Source organism: Macaca thibetana, chromosome 8 (genome assembly GCF_024542745.1).
Source record: "Macaca thibetana thibetana isolate TM-01 chromosome 8, ASM2454274v1, whole genome shotgun sequence".
Classification (NCBI taxonomy): Eukaryota; Metazoa; Chordata; class Mammalia; order Primates; family Cercopithecidae; genus Macaca; species Macaca thibetana.
In genome coordinates this window covers 12,418,462-12,445,186 of record NC_065585.1, presented here as the reverse complement: position 1 = coordinate 12,445,186, position 26,725 = coordinate 12,418,462, and the positions used below count along the sequence as shown (strand labels likewise).

At 39.5% G+C, this 26,725-nt stretch overlaps 1 protein-coding gene across 6 annotated transcripts in view; it reads right to left on the bottom strand.

Moving 5' to 3' along the window:
• Window positions 1-1,753: 1,753 nt before the first annotated feature.
• TMEM71 (transmembrane protein 71) overlaps window positions 1,754-26,725 on the bottom strand; it is a 54,161-nt gene continuing 29,189 nt past the window's right edge. For 2 of the 6 annotated variants that reach the window (XM_050801624.1, XM_050801623.1), the window contains 5 exons: window positions 23,812-23,997; window positions 19,055-19,130; window positions 11,398-11,459; window positions 11,239-11,296; window positions 1,759-3,058 (listed from right to left, as the gene is read on the bottom strand). In XM_050801624.1, the coding sequence (XP_050657581.1) occupies window positions 2,995-3,058; window positions 11,239-11,296; window positions 11,398-11,459; window positions 19,055-19,130; window positions 23,812-23,997 (446 nt within the window). In that variant the 3' untranslated portion in view covers window positions 1,759-2,994. Of the gene's footprint in view, window positions 3,059-6,899; window positions 7,939-11,238; window positions 11,297-11,397; window positions 11,460-19,054; window positions 19,131-23,811; window positions 23,998-26,725 lie in introns of those variants that run through there. The other 4 variants (XM_050801626.1, XM_050801625.1, XM_050801628.1 and 1 more) reach the window with 4 other exon arrangements.

Genomic DNA, 26,725 nt, shown 5'->3' with positions numbered 1-26,725 from the left:
TGGAGGAGGGGCTACCTTCTCTCTCTACAATAAAAAATGCAAAATTTCATTTTGCATCGAATGTGTAAGTTGTGATTCGTCAGCCTTTGTTTTACCCTTTGCATTTTATTTTCTTTTTTTAAAAGTTTCCTTTAAGGCTACAAAAGGATAAGAAAATTTTTGCAAAATAGTTTCCAGCTTTTAGCATCCACCTGCTAAATTGCCCTCCACTCCCAAGGTACCCTGTCTGGCTCTCTAGCAGGTGTAGCTTGCAGCTGTAGCAGATTTTACCGAGCATGGGACAGATGGAGGGGATACAGCCTGCACGGTAGGGTAGATTTTTTTTTTGAAATGCATGATGAGACCTTCATCATAGCCTGGTAGGCAAATGTGGCATTGATGCAAAGTATGCCAAGTTGGCAGGTGTCTGTGTCTGCTGCATTGTGTTTGCAGTAGTGGGATTCCTTTTGGGAGTGGTGGTTGGCTTCTCCTGCAGCACAAGCAGATCATTTTGCATCTGAGTTGTTTTGGAGTAACTACAGTAGATATCTGCTTGGAGGAGCATTGCAGTGAGGGTGTTGAGGAGCGGGTGGAGGTGAGTGGCATAGGCGCCTTAGAGACCTGTGGTGTATGACTCAGGGTGAGCAATACATCCTCCTTGAAGTTTGCCTTCCTCGCTTTTAAATGAGAGTGGGTGGCGGAGCTGCTAAAGTTCGTCAAAGATCCATGTACTTCCCTGCTTTCTCCACCACCTTGCATAAGTGGGTCATATGACCAATCCTATAAATAAAGGGACATGACACTTCCCAGTCTGAGACAATTAAGACAGAATATGGCAGGCAAGCTTGGAGACCGTACAGTATGGTTACAAGATGAAGGACGACTGACTGGCCCCATCAGACATGATGTGGGTTTACATACTGTGGAAGTGACCAAACCAAGAATAGTCCTCAGCAGGATGGTGGCAACAATTACAGACCAAGAAGATTAATCACCTGGCATATAGTACATACTCCAACAAAACAGCAGCTCTTTTTATGAGCTCTGTAGCTACATCAGCCTCTATGAACAGAGGCTCTAAAGCAGCCCAGACAATGTTTGATAATTCCTCTCTTTATATTGCATCTCATTCATGCCAATTCTCCAAGAAACTAGATTTGAGAACCCTGAGATACAAGAAAAAAGGTGAAGGTCATCATTGTCTCTGAAAGATGACTCTTTTCATTTAATGTTTCACCTCATGGAAAACTTTCTCTTGAGTTAGCATTTCTGGTGAGAGTGACTCACGCAGCCTTTGATCACTGAGGCACCAGGCCCCTCTCATGTAACCTTCTCAGCAGCAATCAGTAGTAGGGAAAGTAAGGGCTGTGGGTCAGACAGGCTTGGCTTCAAAATCTAGATCTCCCACTTACTTACCCTCTTGGGAAACCCTTGGGAAAGTTATTCAACCTGTCTAAGGTTATTAAATGTATAACATGGCAATTATCCTATCTGCTGTATTAGACAGGGTTGTCCAGAGATACAGAAACAATAGGATATATGATATATTATAAACATATATATTATATAATGTCACCTATATTATACATAATCACATATATTATATGTCCTATTTGTTATATGTGATGAATTAGAAATATACATTTTGTATATTATATGTAATACATGTATATCTATATTACACATCCTATTGGGTCTGTTTCTCTGGAAAACCTTAACTGATACAGTATATATACACTATACATATGGAAAGAGACAGAGAAATTTTGCAGTGAGCTGACAAGTCCAGAATTCATAGGGCAAGATGGCAGTCTGGAAATTCAGGTGAGAGATGGTGTTACTGTCTTGACTCTATGGGCTGGAAACTCAGGCAGAATGTTTATATTGCAATTTGGAGGCAGACTTCCTTCTTCTTTGGTCAACATCCGTCTTTGCTCTTAAGGCTTTCAATGTGTCGAATGAGGCCCACCCACATTATGGAGGATAATCTGCTTTATTTAATGTCAACTGATTACAAACATTAATCACATCCACAAAATACCTTCACAGGAACATCTAGACTAGTTTTTGACCACACGACTGTTCATCATGATATATCCAAGTTGACACATAAAATTAACCATCACACCTGCCTAGCTAAAGTGGTTGTTATGAGATTTAACAGAACATGCAATGTGAACTTGCCAGGGGCAGGATCAGGCACAGAACAAAAGTTCCCCAGTGATCGTATTTTCTATTACTGTTAACTTATTGCCACTGTGATCATTTATTTTCTTCTCCTCACTACCTGTTTCTGATACTTTGTCTCTCCTTTCACGTCTCATCTCTCTCTGGTCTCAACAAGAGAAGACAATACCATTATTCCCATTAACCCAAAGGAAGAATTCATCTAAATTACCAGAGAATCTGACCTTGTAAATGTTTTCAAAGAAACGCATGTTTTGGCTCTAGAGTATATTTGACACTTGTAATTACATGCTTAGCTGGTTCTCAGTCTGCTATGACATCTGCTCCTTGAGAGTAGAATTGTATTTCCTTCACTTAAAAAATCCTTGGTTCCTAGCAAGTGCCAGGTAATTATCAGGTGATCAATTATAATAATGAGTGATTGGATTGATTGAACTCATGGATGAATGAGCTAGAACAACTATAAATCATTTATACTTTCTAGAGCAGCAAAGTAATATCTCTAGTAAAAGGCATTAAAAGACGCATAAGTCAAAACAATGATGTTCAATTCAGAAGGACTGAATCTCTAAAATTTATTAGACATACATTTTTGGTAACTGGGTATTATGTACCAAATGTTTTTGTCCCCATAAGATTCATATGCTGAAGCTCTAGTCCCCAATGTTATGGTATTTGGAGGTGGGGACTTTGGAAAATGATCTGGTCATGATAATGTGTCCTCTATGAATGGGGTTTGCTCCCTTATAAAAAGAAGAGGAGACCCTGGATCTTTCTTTCCAACTTGTGAAGCTGAAACAAGAAGACTGCCATGTGCAAACCAGGAAGTTAGCCCTCACCAGACACAGAATCAGCTGGCACCTCGATCTTGAGCTTTGCAGCCTCTAGAATTCTGGAAAAAAAAAAAAAAAAAAAAAATATATATATATATATATATATATATGTTTGTTGTGTAAGATGCTGAGTCTGTAGTATTTTGTTATAGCAGTCTGAGATATGACAGTGGGTGAGTAGAAATCTTCTATAGTCCTTTTGCTAAAGGACTTCCGTCAGTATTGGCCCTGTGGTCTTATCCTTCTTGTTTCATGCAATGCCTTGTTTCACCTCACGATTTTGAGGGCAGGAACCATATTTTAAAACATCTGTACCTGACTCAGTTCTTGCAGGTAGTAGGCTCTCAAAAAATAAATGGTGGTTGAATTTTTAAAGTTGAGTTATTGTCTATATATCTCTCACACTTTAATTTACTTTCTCAATCTTTTTAGCATCTTGATGAGGTACAAAGTACATAGAGTTTGGAAGTTGGAAGGTATGTCTTCCAGGAAATTTTATGTATTAAACATAGTTCCTTTATATATATAAGTGTTGATTATACATAGCATCCTGGCCACCTTTAAAAGATACTAAGAAATGCACTTTTTGTTTTGAAAATTAGCAAATAAAGGAAAAGACTCAAGCATTCATCTCTCCTTTCCTGTAAAATCTGAACCACTGGGCAATCAGATGGCAGATATTTCCTTGCACAGACATTCTCCCAACAAGTAAATAAAGAAGATGTGATCAAACTGGAATATCATCATTTTCCATCTGTAATTAATTATACATCTGACCACTGATCAGAAATGGCTGTTGACAACACAAAAATGACATAATGCCCCTCTTGACAAAGAATATGACACCACCTAGAAAGTAATTTTTCCCCAGAAAATTCAAAACAAAAAACGATTTAGCCTCTATAATCAACTTTCAGTTGGCAAGAAATACAGAAGACTAAGGAAAACATTAAACTTTACTACAGACATGAGATCAGCAAAATTCCAATGGAGTAAAGTCTATAAGACAAATGATGTAGTTTTCAAAGAAACGAACTTCAAAGGTCAGGGGGGAAGAATCTGTGCATTAAAAGAGACCCAAAAGGCATTAAACAAACAAACAAAAACAGGCAGAGCTATACTATAGTATTTAGAAATGTACATTGGTAATAAAAACTATAAAGCAAGATACAGAGGTGATTTTCATAAACTCAGCATAGTGGTTATTCTGAAGGTGAGGATGTTGGAAGGAGTAGCTGGAGGGCTCCTGGTATAGCCAGCAAGATTTTGTCTCTTTTTATGTTTGATTCTTAAAAGGGCATGCTATGGTTTGAATGTGACCTGAAAATTTCATATGTTGGAAACTTAATCCCCAACACAACAGTGTTGAGACGTGGGACCTTTAAGAAGAGATTAGGTCATGAGGGCTCAGCCCTCATGAATGAATTAATGTTATTATTGTGAGAATGGATTAGTTATCTTGAGAGTAGGTTCCTGATAGATAGATGGGTTTGGCCCCTTTCCTCCCTTTGGCCTTCTCTCACCTTCTCACTTTCAGCCATGAGATGACGCAGCAAGAAGGCTCTTGCCAGATGCCAGCACCTTGATACTGGGTTTCACAGCTGCCAGAACTGTGAGAAATATGTTTGTTTTAAAAAATAAATTACAAGAGTCTGTGATATTCTGTTATAGCAACACAAAACAGACTAAAACACGGCATTTGCCTTATAATAATTTTTACACCATTTTCTGTTTTGCTGGTATTTGAACAAGTTTTTAAAAACAGCTTTTCTGCCTATTTCACAGAATGAATGGTGCCTACATAAACATGACATTTAATAAGTACAGGAACCTCATCTGTATTCTTCATTGCCATATTCCCAGGGACCAGACTGACTCTTGGCACATGCTTGGACTAAATATATATTTACTGAATGAATTAATAAATGAAACTGTAAAATCAAATATATACATAAAATCATATTCTGATGATGACTATTAACTTCAGCAAAGTTACAAATTCCCAAGGAGTGGATTCCAGATCACTGAGAATTTGTTGTGTACAGCAGACAAGTTTCTTTATAATGATGTTGCCCACTGCTAGACTACAATAACAAATAGGACCTTAAGAGGATTGAGGCTGGTCATTGGCAGAAAGCTGACATCCAGCGATGTACAAGTCTTCCCGGCTACACACACATCACTCGTCAGATCCTGTGCACCTCTGTCACAGATGGATCTGCAGGGGATTAAGGTTATACTCGCCATTCCAAGTAGTGGGGCTCAAGAGCAACTATCTAGCTAGAGCCCACTGCTAGGGGACATGTCCTAAAGTCATTTTGCACAGCAACACACTTCATAAACTTGGGAGAGAATCTGTGGATGTTGTGTTCATTGTCTATCACCATGTAATGACATTAGCACAAGTTTAGCAGCTTAAAACACACACTTATTACCTCACAGTTTCTGTAGGTCAGAACCACAGCTTTAACTATGTCCCCTGCAAGGTTGCAAAGAAGGTGTTGTCCTGCACTGGCCTCTCATCTGAAGCTTTCACTGGGGAAGGCCTTAGCCATTGGGTCCTGGAAGATGTCTGCCTTCCAGAACTCCGGAACCTATGACTAGATTACCTTATGTGGCAAAGGGACTTTGTAAATAGGATGAAGTAAAGGATTTTAAAATGGAGAGATTATTCTGGATTATCTGGGTGGGCCCCATGTAATTACAAAAATTCTTTTAAGAGGGAGGCAAGATGTCTAAAGTCAGAAAAGGATATGTGACCACAGAAGCAGAGGTTAGAGTGAAGTGGTTTGAAGATGGAGGAGGGGGCCAGGGGCCAGGGAATGCAAGCAGTCTCTAGGTTTTAGCTTTGTAACGTTCATTTTGGACTGACCTCCGAAACTGTAAGATAATACATTTGCATTGTTTTAAGCCACCAAATCTGTGGTAACTTGTTACAGTAGCTATGGTAAGCCCATACAGTCTGGGAGAAAAGGTCCTTGTCAACAACGAAGCATTATATGCATGTAAACAATTAGTACTATTTCAGTATCTTACTTTGAAAAACATTATCATTTAAATCAAATTACCCTGTAGAAAAATGTGTGTTACACACAGACAAAGGAAACACAGAAATTCTCAATGGAAACTCTCCTAATAGAGTATTAAATGAAAGGCTCTATATGCATTTAGTTCTCCATTAAATTCATTTTAAATCGCACTTCAAAGCATTCCATGCACGTGGATTGTGGATCACTTTGTGATCACTTAACCTACTTGTAAAAATGGCAAATGCATGGGACACATCCCAGACGTACTAAATTATTACACAAAGCTATTTCAAATACAACTGTGGTCAGCTGACTAATGGTCCCCCAAAATAGCCAAGTTCTAATCATAGGAACCCATGAATGTTACCTTATATGACAAAAGGGGCCTTGCAGATGTCATTAAGTTAAGGATTTTTTCTTGGATTATCAGAGTGGATCCTAAATGTAGTCTCAAGTGTCCTTTAAAGAGAGGGGTGGAGGGAGATTTTACTCAGAAGAGGAGAAGGTGATGTAATGATGGAAGTAAAAAATCAGAGTTGTGTGCTTTGGAGGTGGAGGAGGGGGCCACAAGCGAAGGAATACAGACAGCCACTGGAAGCTAAAGAAGGCGAGGCAATAGATCTTTCCCTAAAGCCTCCAGAGGGAAAACAACTCTGCTGCCCTTTATTTTAGAATTCTGAGCTCCAGAACTGTAAAACAGTAACTTTATGTTGCTGTAAACCACTTGGTTTGTGGTAATTTCTTAAGGCAGAAATAGGGAAATAATACAGTCTTCCATTAATGATGTTCCTCCAGGATTTCTCAAAAAAAAAAAAAAAAAACATATATATATGTATATATACACACACACACACACACACACAAATATAAATTTGCTGGTGACTCCACTTATTTATTAGTTTATTTTTTAAGCAAAAAATGCACTAAATGCAAATTATATATAAAGTTACATTTTGGCATTACCATTTTGAGCAAAGACAATTTTCTGCACATAAGAGTTTTTACTCAGAGAATATCACATAGAACAAATTTGAATTGCAGGCCATATTTGCTTTGTGAACATGCACCAAGTGTGGGGGGTACAAAGGGAACATTTTCTAGAGCCCTTGAGTCAAGGCTCCAGGGTACAGCTGCACCATTTTCATGCATTTCAAAGCGCTCAGGTGTTTGGCCTTTATTTTGTCCTTAAGGCGTTTTTCTGTGTTATATCTTTAAGTGTAATTTAAGTGAAAGGTAATTATGAGCCCCAAGATTAAAAACTTGGTTTAGAAAGTGGTTCAAAAGAATATAACTTTCAGAAAACTCTTCTTTCCTATCCATTTTCGTATCAACCATCACCTACTGTTACCATCTAATATCAAGTCACTCCATTGAGGTGAATGACAAACTTTTGCAGCATTATATTTTATGTTCAAATTGTATTTATTGTTATTCAAGTTGCCAGGTTGGTATTAATTAGACAAACTTGCTCTCATTGTTCTATTAAAGCAATTCAGCAAGAGATAGGTGCATGTGGCAGATACATGAATCTGGTTACAAGCTCCTCACAGAATTTCCTAATGAAAATTCAAGCTCGAGAACCACTGCCTTAGAGAATCATAGGGAAACATTTATTCCAGGCAGTCTCTTTTCCATCACATTCCCTGTCCTTTCCCTTTCAACTGCTGGTGTTTGCAAAGGGAAGGCAAACTAATATTATTTTCATGAGCATATTATAATTTTGATGGAAAAACTGAGATCATTTTAAAATCACATAGTCCAACTAAAATGGATTTTTCTCAATTACTCGCTTACTCCCTTTCAATAAAACACTTGATTCCAAGTAGACTGCAAGTTGGACAATTTCCGGATACTCAGATGGAGTACATTCATCGAAGGCATTCGTAAATGGTTGTCAAATTTTGACAAACCTAGATTGGGGAAAGAAGAAAAGAAATGCATAATTCATCCCTATGCCCAGGAAATGCAGTATGTAATCACTGCATACCCCTGTGTGCATATATATGCGCACAACCACACCCATACCCACAACTGGCCTAAGTAATCACAACTAGGAAGAGTGCAGCCTCAACTAAGGGTACTTTTTGTTTTTGCTTTTATCCCAGCAGTTCTTAGTGCTCTCCTTTTTGTCTGAAAGGCTATAGAGGTTTCGACTCCTCAGCCCAGCATGGTACTTAGCTAACGAACATTTCCTAAGGTTTCCTCTTCCCACCTGCCCTAATGGCATTTTTCTGGATTAAACGCACTTTAAGTGAAAGGCAATCATGAGCCTCAAGAAGATTAAAAACTTAGTAAAGAAAATGGCTCAAAAGAATACAACTTCCAGAAAAAGGCTCTCTCCTGCCCAGTAGAACAGTCTGTAGGGTAACAGGTGGATTTTCCCCATATTTTTATTCCTTAAAGTTTATTCATTCATTCATTACATATACAAACATACATTCCTTCATCTAAGAGAGAACAGATGTTGCCCATTTTGTTACTATGAAATCATAAGTGTGCAAAGCGTGTACCGCTGATGCTAACACATCATTACTAACACGAGATACCCGTGCTGACCTTCATTTGCAAGGGACATTCAGGCCAATGGTGGACAAGATAGATAGTCCCTATCCTCACAGACTTTAAATTTAATGAGGGAAACAGTTGCCTAAGAATTTCATTATGTTATGAAAAGGGATATGATCTGAGGTGCTAAACAGGCACCTAATCTAATCTAACTTGCACAGTGCAAGATCGGTGTGTGTGTTGGGGGGAGGGTGCTGCATTAATATTTGCTGAACTGAATTCAGTGCTTGCCTTCCACTTCCTTAGATTCTCATCATTTTTTTTTTTTTTTTTTGAGACGGAGTCTCACGCTGTTGCCCAGGCTGGAGTGCAGTGGCGCGATCTCCGCTCACTGCAAGCTCCGCCTCCCGGGTTCCCGCCATTCTCCTGCCTCAGCCTCCTGAGTAGCTGGGACTACAGGCGCCCGCCACCGCGCTCGGCTAATTTTTTGTATTTTTAGTAGAGACAGGGTTTCACTGTGGTCTCGATCTCCTGACCTTGTGATCCGCCCGCCTCGGCCTCCCAAAGTGCTGGGATTACAGGCTTGAGCCACCGCGCCCGGCCTGATTCTCATCATTGATTGTTAGAGGAAGCCTATGAGTCATTCTTGACTCTCGATATTAATAACCATGTCTTTGGTTTATTAGTTTCTCAGTATGTTTACATAAGAAGGAGAGGGTTGCAAAGTCTTTAATATACACACAGAGCTCGGGCTTTTAAGGAAGTACTTCAAGAAATGATGCAGTAAAACATAGTTAATGACTATGTATGGAGTACGTACTATTTTCAAGGCTTTGGTGGTAGATACAAAAATGAAGTCAATAGTCCTTGTTTTCACAGGTCTTAAATGCAAATGTGTGTGTATATGAGATTGGTGGACAGGAAACAGGAGAAATGGAGTTGGGAACAAGAGAAGAACAAGTCAAAGTATGTACACAAGTAATCAAAGAAGGAATCTCATTCCTTCTTCGAATGAGTCAGAAGATAAGAGCATTTGTTCAGGATAGAAATATTGTCCTAATGTAATTTCTTTTAGGAGAAAACAAACAATGAGCCCAGAACAATGGGAAGTTCTGAGAAAACAGCAGGTGATATAACCCCTGCAGGATGGATGTTGGCTCTTCCAGGAGGCCCTCCCTGAACATACTCCCCACTCCTCTGAGTCTGGTAAACCGACCTCCTGTGCTCCCCCTGGCTCCTGTACTAACCTGATATTTGCACTTAACCATATTAAAAAGCAACCTTACCTTGCCCCTTACATGTCCTTTACTCTAATGAGATGATGAAATCTCAAGGCCAGCCACATGCTAGGGCATTGACACTCTGGCACCTAGTGACTGTGTCTAACCCATGGTAGACACTTCATTAACAGCAGTTGAGCTGAACTGGGTACCCCATACCATATAGAACATATCATAAATTCTCAATAAAGGTTTGGTAACTTAGGTGGTGCCACTTTAGAAATCAATAATTGTTTTAAACAGAAGTCATTAATTCCTTTTTCTTTCTTCTTTTTCTTTTTCTTTTTAAGACAAATTCTCTCTCTGTAGCCCAAGCTGAAGTGCAGTGGCATGGGCACAATCACGGCTCACTGCAGCCTCAACCTCCTAGGCTCCAGCAATCCCTCCACCTTAGTCTTCCCAGTAGCTGGGATTACAGGTGCACATCACCACACCCAGTTAATTTTGTTTATTTTTTGTAGCTCTCACTATGTTGTTCAAGCTGGCCTAAAACTCCCGGACTCAAGGAAGTCTCCTGCCTCAGCTTCCCAAAGTGTTGAGATTATAGGTGTGAGCCACCACACCCAGCCTGTCATTAATTTCAAGGGATAAATTACAAGGATTTCTTGAGTTACCCAAAGATTCAATTTTCTAAATATCAGGTTGAATAAAACTTAGCTATATGTGCACCCCCAGAAACCTGAAATATCTAGAAATTGTGGGAAGCATCACTCAAAATGTCAGTAAATCAATATTGCCTAGAATCCTAACCAAAATAAATTTTTACTAAACCCCATTGTGATTTCAGAATTAACTCAGATTTTGTAAGAGCACCATGGTGAATTACAGACCCCGGTCTCCAAGCCATGTGAGTTTGCCTCTGGCAGCCATATTGAAGTGAAGGTAATTAACACAGTTCATCTTGCAATAGGATGGTGCTTTCCAGACTGTTTGAAATTCTATGGGCATCCCACCCAGACCCCAGTAACCCTTTGAAATATGCTGAACCATGGCAGTTAACACACAAGGGGATCATTAAATGAATAAGAGAAGGCACAGAAATCACAGTTTGTAACTGAGATCATTTCATGGGCAGTTTGCCAGCTATTTGGGAAAGTCTAACACAAAGGTTTCTTAATATGAGGTATTTATAAAGTGTAGTGCTATGAATCTACAAAATCACTTTAAAAATTATTTTAAAGGACATTGCCTTTCAAATTATTTTCTAAGTCTTGTGCTTAAAAATTATTTTGATGTAAAAATTTAGGAGGCAGGATGATAATACTATTAAATTTTAGCAGTAACAGAAAGTAGTCTTCAGGACAAATGATCACAACGTTTTCTATACACAGTCACTGGCATCTACTATGCAGCAGAAACCATTCTCGGATATCAAATTATAGTCACCTTTGTCCAGACAATAATGATAACACAGGCAACACTTACCGAGCACAGGCAGTGGTTTTGAAATAGCTGGCAAGGCTGAGAAACAATGATTTCACATCTTGAGCGAAAAAGAGAAAATATTTTAAAATCATTTTAAAGTGACCAAAATTGGAATGAAATACAGGCATCATCGCAGTAATCTGGGAAACAGTTACTTACAAGCTATAGTTATCATCAATGAACACGTGAAGACACTGGCTAATATTTCTCCCATAAACCATCTGAAACAACAAGATTGCTCTGATTTAGCATACTAATTGTGCATTTCCAACCTATGTGATTTTCCTAGACTTACTATAGACTTAGGATTTCAAGGTTTACTATAAAAACTACAGTAATAAAGATAGTATTGGAAAATGGACAGACATACAGATCAATGAAAGAGAGTTGACAGCCCAGAAGTAGACGCATGCAGCTAGAGTAAACTAATTTTAATTGAGATGCAGAAGCAATTCAAAGGGAACATACCATCTTTTCAACCAATGGTGTTGAAACAATTGGATATTTACATGCAAAAAATGAACCTCCACATATATAACACACTTTACACAAAATTTAACTCGAAATGAGTCATCGACCAAAAATGTAGACTGTAAAAGTGTAAAACTTCTAGAGAAAACATAGGGGAAAATCAATATGACCTTGTATTTGGCAACGAGTTTTAAAATACAATACCAAATGCACAATCCATGAAAGAAAAGAAATGAATAATTGGACTTTATCAAAATGTAAAACTTTTGCACTGTGAAAGACACTTTTAAGAGAATGAAAAGACAAGGTACAGTCTGTGAGAAAATATTTGCAAATTATGTATCTGATCAAGGACTTCTATCCATAGTATATAAAGAACTCTTAAAATTAAAAAAGAAAATAAGCAACCCACTTGAAAAAATGAGCAAAATATCTGACCAGGCACTTCATCAAAGAATATATACAAATGGTAAATAAGTATAAAAACAGACGTTCAACATTGTTCATCATTAGAGTAATGCAAATTAAAACAGTAAGATACCACTGCATGCCTAGTAGAATGGCTAAAACCCAAACAACTGGCAACACAAAATGCTAGGGAGGATGCAGAGCAACAGAAACTCTCATTCATTGCCGTTAAGAATGAAAAGGGTGCAAACACTTGGAAGATGGTTTGGCTCTTGCTTACAAAGTTAAACGTAGACTTACCATAAAACCCAACTGCTGCACTTGGTATTAATTCAACTGAGTTGAACTCTGTGTCTATATACAAATCTGCATGTGATTCTTTGTAGAAGCTTTATTTAAAATTGTCAAAAACCAGAAGCAACCAAGACACCTTTCAACAGGCAAATGTATAAACAAACTTTATACATCCATACAACGGAATATGATTCAGCAACAAAAAGGAATGAGCTAATTGTAGATTAGCATATTTGTTATTGCTGTGGGTTAGTATATTTTCTTACAGAGGTGAACAGTTTTCTATATTAATCATATACAAGCAAAATATTCCATGGCAGAAATAATTTGTTCTGAAAAAATAAGAAATTAAGGGAAGACAGAAATGGTGGGAAAACTGAAGTCCCATAAGTGATGGTAGCAGCAGCAGCCTATCTGTGGCTGCTGCAAAGACGCCAGCTGCATGAGGGGAGGCGTGGCCAGGGTTGTGTGCTTCACAGAGCCTGAGGGAGCCTGGAACAGGAGGGAGCCCAGAACAGGAGGGAGCCCCGTCCTCCTAGGTGCAGCTGCAGCCGCCCAGTCACTGCTCTGAACCCAGGTATCCCTGCACTCTTGGGGGCTTTGGAAGCCCCCTGCCCCTGCAGGCTTGGAAGTGCCTGCTCCTGCCCCTGGCCTCTCCCTGCTCGCGTTGCCTGCTCTGACTTCAGAGCAAAGTTGTGGCTAGGCCCGGATGCTGTTACAACCTAGCAGTGACCAGACCCCACACTTGTTTTTCACGCAGCCCTCACCACTTCACACCTTGCTTGTAAAGGCTCAATATATATCTGAAAAAGAGTCATGGCAGTGAAGAGATGGAGATCTAGATCACCCACACCTGTATATTCCATAGCATATTTTGTCTGTAAAAAAGGTATTCAGACCAGTCAGACCTAACAGTCCCTTTTAAAAACAAACATTTCATTTAATAACAGTAATGCCTCTTCTTACCCTGAAATAAAGTTCATAAGTAATATAACCCATCTACATAAGTAATCTAGAGATGATTTAAATTATATGGGAGGATATACATAGGGTATTTGCAAATACTACATCATCTTATATAAGGGGCTTCAGTATTCAAGGATTTTGGTATCTGAGGGAAGCTCTAGAATCAAACCCTCTTATGTATTAAGGGACAGCTGTATTCAATGCTTGGACTTTCCAGTTATGAATAATTTATATCTTGAAAGATACGAATTATCCTGTCTCTTTCTGTCTCTCTGTCTTTCCCACCCCATTCTCTAACTTTATTACTACATCTACCTCTATTGCACTTCACAACTGCACATTGTTCTGTGGTGTGGACAAATTTAATTTATTTATTCAGTCCTCTATTTATGGACATTTGGGTTGTTTCTATTTTCTGCTATTACCAAAATGATGTGCAAGGGACCCAAAATAGCTAAAACAATCTTGAGGAAGGAAAACAAAGTTGGAAGACTCATGCTTTTCCACTTCAAAACTTACTACACTGCATGCAAAAGAATGAAGTTGAAGCATTACTTTATGCCATATACAAAGATTAACTCAAAATGAATTAAAAATCTAAATGTAAGAGCTAAAACTATCAAGCACAACACAAGATAGGTGGGAAACTTCATGACAGTGGATCTGGCAATGATTTATTGACTGTGACACCAAAAGCGGAGGCCACAAAAAAGAAAAAAAAATTTGAGAAATTGGGCTACATCAAAATTTAAAACTTCTGCACATCAAAGAATACATTCGATAGAGTGAAAAGGCAATCCACAGAACAGTAAAAATATTTGCAAATCACAGATCTGAGAAGGGGTTAATATGCAGAAAATATAAAGAATTATTTTAACTTAACAATAAAAAGCAAACAGCCTGGTTTAAAAAGTGTCAGAGTACTTGAACAGACATTTCTGTATAACAGATACACAAACAAACATCAAATAAGTGCATGGAAAGATGGTCAACATCATTATCCATCAGGCAAATGCAAATCAAAACCACAGTGAGGTATCACACCACATCCACCAGGATGGCTCTAGTCAAAAAGACAGACAATAGCAACCGTTCAGGATGAGGAAAATTTGGATTCCTCATACACTGATGGTGGGGGTGGGAGTGCAAGATGGTGAAGTCCTATTGGAAAACGTTTCAGCAGTTTCTAAAAATACTAAACATAGAGTTACTATATGCCCAGAAACTCAATTCCCAGATATTTAACCAAGAAAAATGAAAATGTATGTCCATACAAAACTTGTACACCAGTGTTCATAGCAAGATTATTCATAATGGCCAAACAGTGGGAAAAACTCAAATGCCCATCAACTGATGGAATGGATAAACAAAATGTGGTATATCTATGCAATGGAATGTTATTCTTCCATAAAAAAGAATGAAGTATGATACATGCTATGACATGGATGAACTCTGAAAACATTACGCTAAGTGAGTCAAACCAGACACAGAAGTCCACATATTGTATAACTCTATAGGAAATGTCCAGAATAGACAAATTCATAGAGACAGAAAGTACTTTAGTGGTTTCCAGGAAGTGGGAGAGGAAGGAATGGAGAGTAACTGCTAATGGGTACAGGGTTTCTTTCTTCAGTGATGAAATTGTTATAGAATTATAGTGGTGATGGTGTTACAATTTTGTAAATATACTAAAACCACTGAAAGTGCACTTAAAAATAATTTTTAAAAACTGCTTAAAAATGCAATGACTAGTATTTTACATATGTCATTTCACACAATAAATTATTTGAAAAGGTATGGCCAGGTCAAAGGAGACATGTAACTTTAAACTTGGTCGACATTATTGAATCTCCCTACCTGAGGATTGGGGATTTTTTTTTTTTTTTTTTTTTTTTCAAGATGGAGTCTTGCTCTGTCGCTCAGGCTGGAGTGCAGTGGCGTGATCTTAGCTCACTGCAAGCTCCACCTGCTGGGTTCACACCATTCTCCTGCCTCAGCCTCCGGAGTAGCTGGGATTACAGGCGCCCACCACCACGCCCGGCTAATATTTTGTATTTTTAGTAGAGACGGAGTTTCACCATATTGGCCAGGATGGTCTCTATCTCCTGACCTTGTGATCCACCCACGTCAGTCTCCGAAAGTGCTGAGATTACAGGTGTGAGCCACGGCACCCGGTCCCCCTACCTGGGGATTTTAAGAATAAATTGTTTAAAAATTCACAGCAATGATGGAGCACGTCTGCTACTTCACAACTTCGCCAAAATATGTGACCAAGCATTTGAATTTTTGCCAATAGGATGGGTGATGATGTCACTGGGTAGATTTATTTTAAAAAAGAATAATATTTTTGTGGTTTTTATTTTCAAAATGTGAATCATTTGAAAGAGATTACAAATAAATACAAAAAAGAAAAGAAAATATCATCGGAAAAATCCCACCATACAGGAAAAGTTATTAATAAAATCTGGTGAATATCCTTTTGGAAATCCCTTTATATGCATTTTAAAACCGTTATTCTAAAATGAGCTCTAACATACATACAGCAAAGCCTATAAAGTATACAACTTGATTTTGATTTTTTAATATAAACACCTGTAATTGTTACACAGATCAAGATACAGAATATTTCCTGCACCCTATAAGGTTCCTTGGTTGTCCCTTTCAGTACATACCCTTGGAATTCATCACTATTCTTACATCTATAATAACTGATTTGTCTTGCCTTTTCTTGAATTTTATATACACAGGTTGAGCATCTCTAATTAAAAAATTCAAAATCTGAAATGCCCCAAGTTTGAAACTTTTTGAGTGCCTACATGATGCCACAAGTGGAAACTTCCACACCTGACTTCATGCCACAGGTGCACAAAATTACTTAAAATATTGTGTAAAGTTACCTTTAGGCTGTGTGTATATGAAACATAAGTGAATTTTGTTTAGATTTGAGTCTCATCCTCAAGGTATCTCATCATGTATATGCAAATATTCCCAAATGTAAAAAAAAAAAAAAAAAAAAAAAAGTCCAAAATCCAAAACTCTTCTGGTCCCAAGCATTTTGTATGAGGCATACTCAACCTGTATGTGCAAACATGTTGACTTTCCTGTCTGTCATGTGTCACTTACATATCTATGAGAAATATCCGGCCAGGCGCGGTGGCTCACGCCTATAATCCCAGCACTTTGGGAGGCCGAGGCAGGCAGATCACAAGGTCAGGAGATCAAGACCATCCTGGCTAACACAGTGAAACCCCGTCTCTACTAAAAATACAAAAAGTTAGCCGGGCGTGGTGGCGGGTGCCTGTAGTCCCAGTTACTCGGGAGGCTGAGGCAGGAGAATGGCATAAACCCGGGAAGTGGAGCTTGCAGTGAGCTGAGATCCGGCCACTGCACTGCAGCTTGGGTGACAGAGTGAGACTCCGAGTCAAAAAAAAAAAAAAAAAAAAAGAGACACCTCCACGCTCTTGCCCACATCTATACATTTTTAGTCAATTTTTAATTCAAATAAACATTATTAGAATAATTTTAGATATGCAGAGAAATCAGAAAATTAGGACAGAGGGTTCTCATGTGGTCCCCAGTCAGCTTTCTCTATTATTATTACTGTGGTATGTTTGTCGCAATGAAGGAACATGGTAATGTACCAATACTGGTACATTAGTACAACAAGAGTTTTGGAAAGTCCTGCTCAGATAATGTGTTGAATGTCCCTTAATTTATTTTATTTTAATTAATTAATTTATTTATTCTGCCATTTTTCTTTTGGTAGACTGGGATTTGGAAGACCACAGAGGTAAAGCGCCATTCTCACCGCATCTATCAAGGGGACATGCAATCAGTATAACTTATCCCTGTTGATGCTGACTTGTTCACTTGCAGCAGTGTTTGTCCAGTTTCTCCACTGAAGAGTTACCTTCCTTACCCACTTCCTTACTCTACTTCCTGGAAGACGTGTCTAAATGCAGCCCTCCCTCAAAAGATTAAGAGTTAAGCTCCACCTCTTAAGGCAGGAGTATCCACAAACATTAACCTAACGAACATTTAATTCACAGTCCTGTGAAAGGAAAGAAAGGGCTCTGAGATCAACTTGGAGGTTTGGAAAACACTAAGTGAAATAAAGCCAGACGTGTTCCCTCACCACATTATTTCACTGATTATTATACTAATGCACATCATGGTTCTCCGAACTTGGGATACAGAACGCAGAATTTTGCAAATTTATTTTTAACCACAGGAGCACCCCCCACACTCCACTTTTGTTCTTTTGGTCCCATTGTGATCTAAAAATATTTTGCAAACCTCATAATTATCTGGGAAGCTTATTTTAAAATACCAATTCTCAGTAAATCTAAATTAGAATCTCAAGGGATGGGATCCAGGACTTTGTATTTTGAAAAGCGGCTCCTCCAAGTGATGCTGCTGTATTTGACCCTCAAAATGTGGGACTCGAGAGCAGGCAGCCCTTGCTGGCCAGAGTTCAAGAACCATAAAGACCCCTGGACTGTTGTATTCACCTTTGTTTCATTGATTCAACAAATATTGAAGAACTCCTGGCACTGAGGATGCTGAAATGAGGGAGACACACAATGTGTCTGCTCTCAGGCAGCTCATATTCTTCTAGGGAGAGGCAGATCCCATTGAAACTTCAACAGATAATCATGTCACAGTCAGGGGGTAATAAGTGCTTGAAAGAAAAGTAAAGCAAGGTGCATGTGACAAAGAGTGGCATGCTATTTATACAGGATTTTCAGGGAAGATATCTCTGATGATGTGACATTTGAACAGATTTTGTAAAGAAGTAAGTTCACATGTAACGAGGCTATCTGGAGGGTTGTAAGAGGCAGAGTGAACAGCAAGTACAAAGGCCCTGAGGCAGGAGTGGGCCAAGGAACTCGATCACTACCCTGGAGACTTGGATGGGGAAAGAAAAAGAAGGCAGAGGAAGAACGTACAGGCCAGAGAGTAGAGAACAAACATACCTTGAGACATAAAGAGACAATTTATGTGGGGATATGCAAATACAATGGGAAGGGTGGAGTCTCTGCAGGGACCCTAAGTCCCATAGCGGGAACTTCAAGTGCCTTTGAACTCCAGGAGCCACTTTTTTTTTTAACAAAAAGCAATACATAGTAAAATACAATTTTAAGCAAGGTACACTAGGTTTTGTATGCTTTCTAGGTTTTTATTTATTCATTTATTTATTTAGGCAGAGTTTTGCTCTTGTTGCCAAGGCCAGAGCGCAATGGTGGGATCTCGGCTCACTGCAATCTCTGCCTCCCGGGTTCAACCAAGTCTCCTGCCTCAGCCTCCCGAGTAGCTGGGATTACAGGTGCCCCCCCACCAGGCCCAGTTAGTTTCATATTTTTAATTTGCACCATGTTAGTCAGGCTGGTCTCGAACAGCTGACCTCAGGTGATCCTCCCACCTTGGCCTCCCAAAGTCCTGGGATTACAGGCATGAGCCACTGCGCCTTGCCTACTTTCTAGGTTTTGCATGCTGTGTGAGAGGATGGAGGTGGGCAATGAGAGATAAAGGGAAACTTATCATGGACAGACAAATGAACAAATCTTAACAACAAAGCTACCTAAAATGTTTTGTGGAATAGGGCAAGGAAATCATCAATCAGTTATAGCTTCACTAATTATGAAATACCACTGCATGAAAATAAAATCTGAATTACCTTGCACATGCAGAAATGATTAAGCACACAGCAAGCAGGATGGTCTGAAAGAAGACCTCTTGCAACAAACTGGTTTCTAATAGGAAGAAAAAAATAAATAAATTAGAAATCATTGCTGATTCAATCATCTTGGAACAAAAAATCATCTCAAACTTCCCTTCTACCCACCAAAAAAAAAAAAAAAAAAAAAAAAAAAAAGTTTTGGAACGTATGTCAGTTCAAGCAATGCGTCATAAATAACAAGATAAAATTACCTACTGTTATACAGGGCTGTCATTAGAAAATTTCAGCAACTAATTACTTTCTTCAATCACTATAAAATAAAAGACTATGCTATTTACACAGTTTAGGGCTGCCTTTTGATCTAACGTTGGGGAAAGGCTTTGTAGAGTTTATGATAATGTAAGAAATCTAACTCTGTGACTGTGATAATAATAATGTCTAAAATCTGTAAAGTGTCTTATAATTCACAAAGAGCTTTTATACGTTAGTTCACTTAAACAGCACAACAACCCTGTGAGGTGCATGCCATTATCTTAGTTCTGCAAAGAGAAGAATAAGACTAAGAGAAATGATGAACTCGTCCAAGGTCACACAGCTATGAGGTGTCACAGCCAAGATTTAAAAACCACATCTAGACAGAGCATAACATTTTGTCTGAAGCAGGCAGGGAAAGACAATTGCGACTTCACATACCGGAAGTCTCTAAAGACCAAAAATGAGAACATATATTATGAAATATTTGTCTTTGCAAAACTCTTTGCAATCAGTACAATATTTCAGTACTGCCAAGCCACAGTAGAAACTACAAGTCATCCAACAATTATAAGAATAAGAGTGAACCTCAGTATTATTGTAATCACCTTAAAGAAATTAAAGCTGGTTTAAGGATTACCACATAAAAGACCTAAAGGAGAATATAAACAGACCTCAACTTAATTTTTGCCAAATGCTTCAAAAGCTCGATTTTGCAACAGTTGTTTAAAACTTGGAATGACTTTATGTTATGAATGCATTTATTTTTGCTATTTATGCCATGAATGAGGATTGAGTCAGCTAACAAAACCTACTTAGCCCATAATGCGGGTGGAATGCTGAAGATTGGCAATTCAAAATATCACAGTAGTAAATTATGTCACTGCAAATGTACAGTCGTTCATGTATATTGTGAATTCAGTTATTGTGGGTTCAATTGAATACTCAACCATCCTTCTAAAGTGTGTTTCTATTCTTAGCCTACCCTGATTTCATGTGGAATTTGGAAAACATTTCCTCAGAAACAAATCCAGCTTGAAAAACTGCAAAGTTCACCAGACTTGGATACTGAAGGATGAATGGGTTTAAATTTGAGATCTACAAAGATATGAGTTGTGTGATTTGGGACGAATTATTCATGAATTCCTTCCTTAAGTGGCCATTTACTGAATACCTTTTTCAGCTCAGCTCAGGTGTAACCTCCTTCAGGAAGCCTACCTTGATTCTACTAGCTCTTCCTTAGCCCTTAGCTGCTCCCTCTCTGTGCTCCCATTATACCTTGTTCATATCTTCGCTAACTCTCTTTCGCATTGAATTAAAAATTCTGTAATATTTCTCAATAATCCCCCACTAGACTGCAAGCTCACTGAGACAACAGTCAGCATCGATTTCCTGTTCCCTGGGGACAGTGCCCATATTTTCCTTGAGGAATCACCTTTCCCCCTCTGTTGGTACACGATTCAGTGAAGTGACTGGTTTTTTCTCTTTCCTCCTAGCATTTGATTCTTTTCAAGCTTTTTGGAGTTTCACATACTTATCAACAAAGTTTTGTTCATGTGAAACAGGCCCTTCCAGAACCAATGAAATTCAATTATTGGCCTCTTGTCATTAGTCCAGACAGATGTAATCTCTTTCTGCTGAACTGGAAACTAGAAAGGTATAGGCACAGAGCCACCAGGATCCACCATGGACAGAGGGTCTTTTTTGTTTTGTTTTGTTTTGTTTTCTTTTTTTTTTTGACAGGGTCTCACTCTATTGCCCAGGCTGCAGTACAGTGCATGATCTTGGCTCACTGCAGCCTTGACCTCTTAGGCTCAGGTGTTTCTCCCACCTCAGCCTCCCAGGTAGCTGGGACTTCAGGCATGCACCCCTATGCCCAGATAATTTTTTGTAGAAATGGGGTCTCACCATGTTGCCCAGGCTGGTCTCCAACTCCTGGGCTCATACGATCCTATCACCTCAGCATCCTGAGTAGCTGGGACTACAGGCATGAGCCACCATGACTGGCTAATTTCTGTATTTTTTGGAGAGACGAAGTCTCACTATGTCACCCAGGCTAGCCTGGTACAACCTTTCAAAGAGTAACACAGACATAGAAGAGAAGAGAAAACAAAAAACAGAGAATGACAGGATCCTGCACTGTAAGCCTGGGATTTTCATTAAGATGAGCCAATAAATTACTTTGAGTTGGGTTTCCATCCACTGGAACTCAAAAATCTTAGACTGATACAGATGATGTACCTGCCTATATCTTTAGCACCTGAAAGAGAACATACATGCAAAACCTACATGTGAAGGGCTTAATGGAAGATAGAGATCTTGTCCACCCAGGACTTCATAGCCTAGTGAGAAAGAGGAAAATAAACAGTTTCTATAGAGATATATAGAGTGCTAGGGAATCAAGGGGAAGTAAAGTGCTACCTCCACCAGGCAGAAGCAGGCAGAGAAGGTGCATAGAGGTGGTCTCATTTAATTGGAGACTTGAGGAAGAGTAGAGGGCCACCCAGGTATAGCAGGTGGGAGAGAGATTCCAGACACAGCAAAGAGCTTATATTTGTTCTTACAAAACCCTTGGCAAAGGGTACAAAGGTTAACTTTATCTGTCTGAACCTGAATATTCTTATATGTAAAATGGAGGAAGCACACTTACTACTTGGTCCACCAGTAAAGAAGCATTATGAGTCGAGGACACACCACTGCATTCCAGCCTGGGTGACAGAGTGAGACTCCATGCCTATGTGGGCATTTTGGAATTCACAGATGACTATGACCTAGTGCTCATCTTTAAGGATCTCACAGAGGCAAACATGCAGTAACAGTGCAAATAATGGGCATGAGAAAGAGAAGTCCTGGGAGCTAGGGGAGCACCAAGTATGGTGAGCTCCCTGGAGGAGGTGGCTATCGAGCCTTCTTAGGTGTTGATAACCTGTCATTCCAAACCTGGAAAGGGAACTAGAAAAAAAAAACAAAAAACAAAACCAAAAAACCCTTGAACATTTATCTAGTAGCTGCACTGGGAACAAAATGTACAAAGCATACTGATCTTCAGAACCAGAAGAGTGATGGCCAGTGAAGTGAATATTTATGATTTTGTGGAAGCAAATAAAGAGAAAATATTTTTCCAATTTAACTTCAATTTTATGTAACAATAACTTCACATTTACTGAGTATTCAGTAGACATGACACAGTATGCTAAGTACTTTACAAGAGTTATTTTAGTCACAAGAAGGTATGAATTATGATCATCTCCATGTAGATATAAAAATGTTAAGTTTGTGGCTCATGCCTGTAATCCCAGCACTTTGGGAGGCAGAGGCGGGCAGATCATGAGGTCAGGAAATCGAGACCATTCTGGTTAACACAGTGAAATCCCGTCTCTACTAAAAATACAATAAACTAGCCAGGCGTGGTGGTGGGCACCTGTAGTCCCAGCTACTTGGGAGGCAGGAGAATGGTGTGAACCTGGGAGGCGGAGCTTGCAGTGAGTGGAGATCGCACCACTGCACTCCAGCCTGGGCAACAGAGTGAGACTTGTCTCAAAAAAAAAAAAAAAGTTAAGTTTGAGAGGGTTTGGTAAACTTCTTCTGAGTTATAGCTAACGAGTAGGGAGCTGGGCTTTTAATCTCAGCAAGCCAATGACAGAGTGAGCTCTTTCACCTTGGTGCAGCACTATGTCCAAACATGCTTAATCTGACATTAACAAACCAGAAATTAAAGGGCATGCTTGTTGAATTTATTACAGCTTTACTCCCGCAAGAAAATACTAAGGGATGTTCTTTTTGTTCTTTCTTCCTCTTCCTCCTCTTCCTCCTCTTCCTCCTCCTCCTCTTCCTCTTCCTCTTCTTCTTCTTTTTTTTTTTGATGGAGTCTCACTCCGTCACCCAGGCTGGAATGCAGTGGTGTGATCTCAAGTGATCTTGACTCACTGCAACCTCCACCTCCCAGGTTCAAGTGACTCTCCCTGTCTCACCCTCCAGAGTAGCTGGGATTACAGGCATACACCACCACACCCGGCTAATTTTTGTATTTTAATAGAGATGAGATTTCATCATGTTGGCCAGGCTGGTCTCGAACTCCTGATCTCAGGTGATCCACCTGCCTCGGCCTCCCAAAATACTGAGATTACAGGTGTGAGTCACCGGGCCCAGCCTCTTTTTTCTTCTTATGTAGTATGTCCAATACACAGCTAAGAATTAAAATAGCAAACATCTGTGTATCTTCCACTTTGCTTTACTGAGGCCTAACATTTTACAAAATATTCTTGGAATTTTTTTTTAAATAAAACACTGCAGATCCAGTGCTTTTGGTGCCTCTAACATGACACCCAAAGGCAGTCATTGCCTCTGAAAAGGGTAACCTGGGCTCTGGCAGAGGCCCTATGTCCTCCCTTCCTCACACAGGTTGGTACCAGCTCCTAAGTGCACATTAGTCATCTCCAAGTCATTCTCAGGCTCTGAAAGAAAGAATTCTTTGGGTGTGGATTTAAAACTCCTGAACTCACCTGAATGATCCGAACTATTCTCCTGGAAACGTTCAGAAGCTGTCAACTGGGACTGAGGAGACAAACTGTGGGTGTTTCCTCCAGGAGGCTGAGATACGATGTGGCTGGAAGAGGAGGTGATTACAGATTCTGCATTCATCTTCCCCGACTCCCAGTCATCAGTCAGAGAACAGTGTAAACCATCTGCTGAAAAAGCAGAGGGGTTCAGTGTAAGTGTATGTGTGTGTGTTCGGTGACTGCTCAATGCACAGTTAGTTCCTAATAATCACAAAAATAGTAACATTGATACACTATTGCACTACCATAGTGGGATGGGAGAAGGATTTTTGGATAAGATAGTGTATTCGTCTGTTTTCATGCTGCTGATAAAGACTTTCCTGAGACTGGGTAATTTACAAAGAAAAAGAGATTTAATGGACTCACAGTTCCACATGGCTGGGGAGGCCTCACAATCATGGTGGAAGGCAAGGAGGAGCAAAGTCACATCTTACATGGATGGTGGCAGGCAAAGAGAGAATAAGAGCCAAGTGAAAGGGAAACCCCTTATAAAACTGTCAGATCTCATGAGACTTATTCACTATCAGGAGAACAGCGTGAGAAAGACCCAACACCATGATTCAATTCCCTCCCACCAGATCCCTCTCACAACATGTGGGAATTGTGGGAGCTACAATTCAATATGAGATTTGGGTGAGGACACAGGCAAACCATATCAAATGGCATTTCAATTTGTCTTCATACTTGAAGGCTGAAGAGAAATATCTTCGGTGCAGAGATAAACAAAGGCCAGAGGCATCTTCAGTGATACTGAGGCTTGTATAGATGGATTTAAAGGAAGTGTAGTCAGTATATAAACCTCACATCTTTATAGGAGCAAACTTTGCAGCAGTCAACTCCTTCTACTTCTGATTCATTTATTCATTCAACATTTATTGAATGTGACTATATATTAGAAATTGACCTAGCTGCTGGGATACAGTGGTGAATTAGAACAACATCTCTGTCCTTACATATTGCTGAGGGGCAGGGGAGAAAATATCTTGTGACAAGTGCCATGAAGGAAATTCTGCCTCTATAAAATACATTGAAATGCCTAGATAAAATATAGCAACCATCTGTTTAAACTTTTTTATTCAAAGAGGCTATTTCATACATACATAGCTTCAAGAACATGCACCCATTTTCTTCTATGATGATTCATACATAAATATATTTTACTGGCCCTAAACTTAGCCTGACATTCTCACAAAAAAGTCAAGTTTATTGCAAAAGCATGCATGCAACATTAAGTTTCAAACATGCTAAGATGACTCCTCATAACACTTGGTGTCTTCAGTGTGAGGTCACCAAGGAATGAATTTTAATCCTTGATTCTTAGTTTGAGTCAGAGATTAAGGGATCCAAAATGCTCTAAGCCAAAGCTTCCTTGGAAAGGATGAATGTGTTAAGAATGCCTTTCAACCACAGGGAAAGTTAAGCACCACACCTCTGATTCAACCACTGGACGTCTCCCATTTGGTTCACCTGGCATAAATGTACCTAGGAATTCTCTTGGTTCTGTCTTGAGTGGTCTGTGTCATAGTTCAGGGTTTAACTTTACTCTTATGATCTTGGGTAAGAATTCGAGCCAGTTTAGAACTCATTGACTTGGAAGCAAAGCCACTCAGAAAGAGTAGCCAGAGTCCTGCTTTGGGATGTAGGTATTTTCTAAGCTGACATCTGAAAGGGACTGCACATGCCCAACACATGTTATTTTTCTTTAACTCTATAGCTGAGCTCAAAAGAAGGAAATATTCCCAAAGCCAAGCCAGGGAAACCTATAACTCTAAGCATGTGCTGTGAACAAAGCTTCCAAAAGGGGTGGGGGAGAGGGCCTTAGAAGTCATAGTAGTCAAAGTTCTATCAATTAACTGACACTAGGAACAGAAAAAAAGGCCTTGGTCTCAAGAGAGGCAGAAAATTAAAACCGAGTTTCTGTAGGGACTCAAAATGCTATTTCCTCAATGAAAGGATAGCTAGGAAAAAAAAAAAATCTGCCCACTGGTTCTAGGGGAAGGCATGAAAGCTTATCTCTTTTGGCCTACATAGTGGGTGGGAGGAAAACGTCTCCCTGAACACTTTATAAGTAAGTGGGTTTTTAGTTAACATTTTTTTTTTTTTTTTTGAGACGGAGTTTTGCTCTCGTTGTCCAGGCTGGAGTGCAATGGCACGATCTCAGCTCACGGCAACCTCCGCCTCCTGGGTTCAGGCGATTCTCCTGCCTCAGCCTCCCCAGTAGCTGGGATTATGGTCATGTGCCACCACACCCAACTAATTTTGTATTTTTAGTAGAGACGGGGTTTCTCCATGTTGGTCAGGGTGGTCTCGAACTCCCGACCTCAGGTGATCCACCCACCTCAGCCTTCCAAAGTGCTGGGATTACAGGCATGGGCCAACATGCCTGGGCTTGAGTTAAAATTTATACTAACCTGGGAAGTTAATATTTTAAAAAGTCTCAGGCTGGTACTAGCCCTGTGACATCTGCCAGAAGCCAACATAAAAGCTCTCTGTGGAAACACACTCTCAGCCCAAGCTGCACAGATTTCCCCAGATAAAGCCCAAAGGACATGAGCTCACAATCTAAAATTATAAAGTACGCAGGGAGATAATCTCCCATGGGTAAGGAGAATAAATATGGTGCTTCAGAAAAAGATAATCCTGCAGTGGGAGATGATGGGAGTAGCCATGATATTACCATCTGGCTTTAAGCTTTGAGCAGGAGGCATGGTGGTTGGAGAAATTGTCCTAATTTCTTTTACCTTGGGGAAACTGAAGACCTGTAAAATTTGTGTTTTTTGTTTTTTGTGTTTTTTTTAAATACCCATAGTATATCCTTTTTTTTTTGCTTCTTGTCTAAACAGGACAATTATTTCTA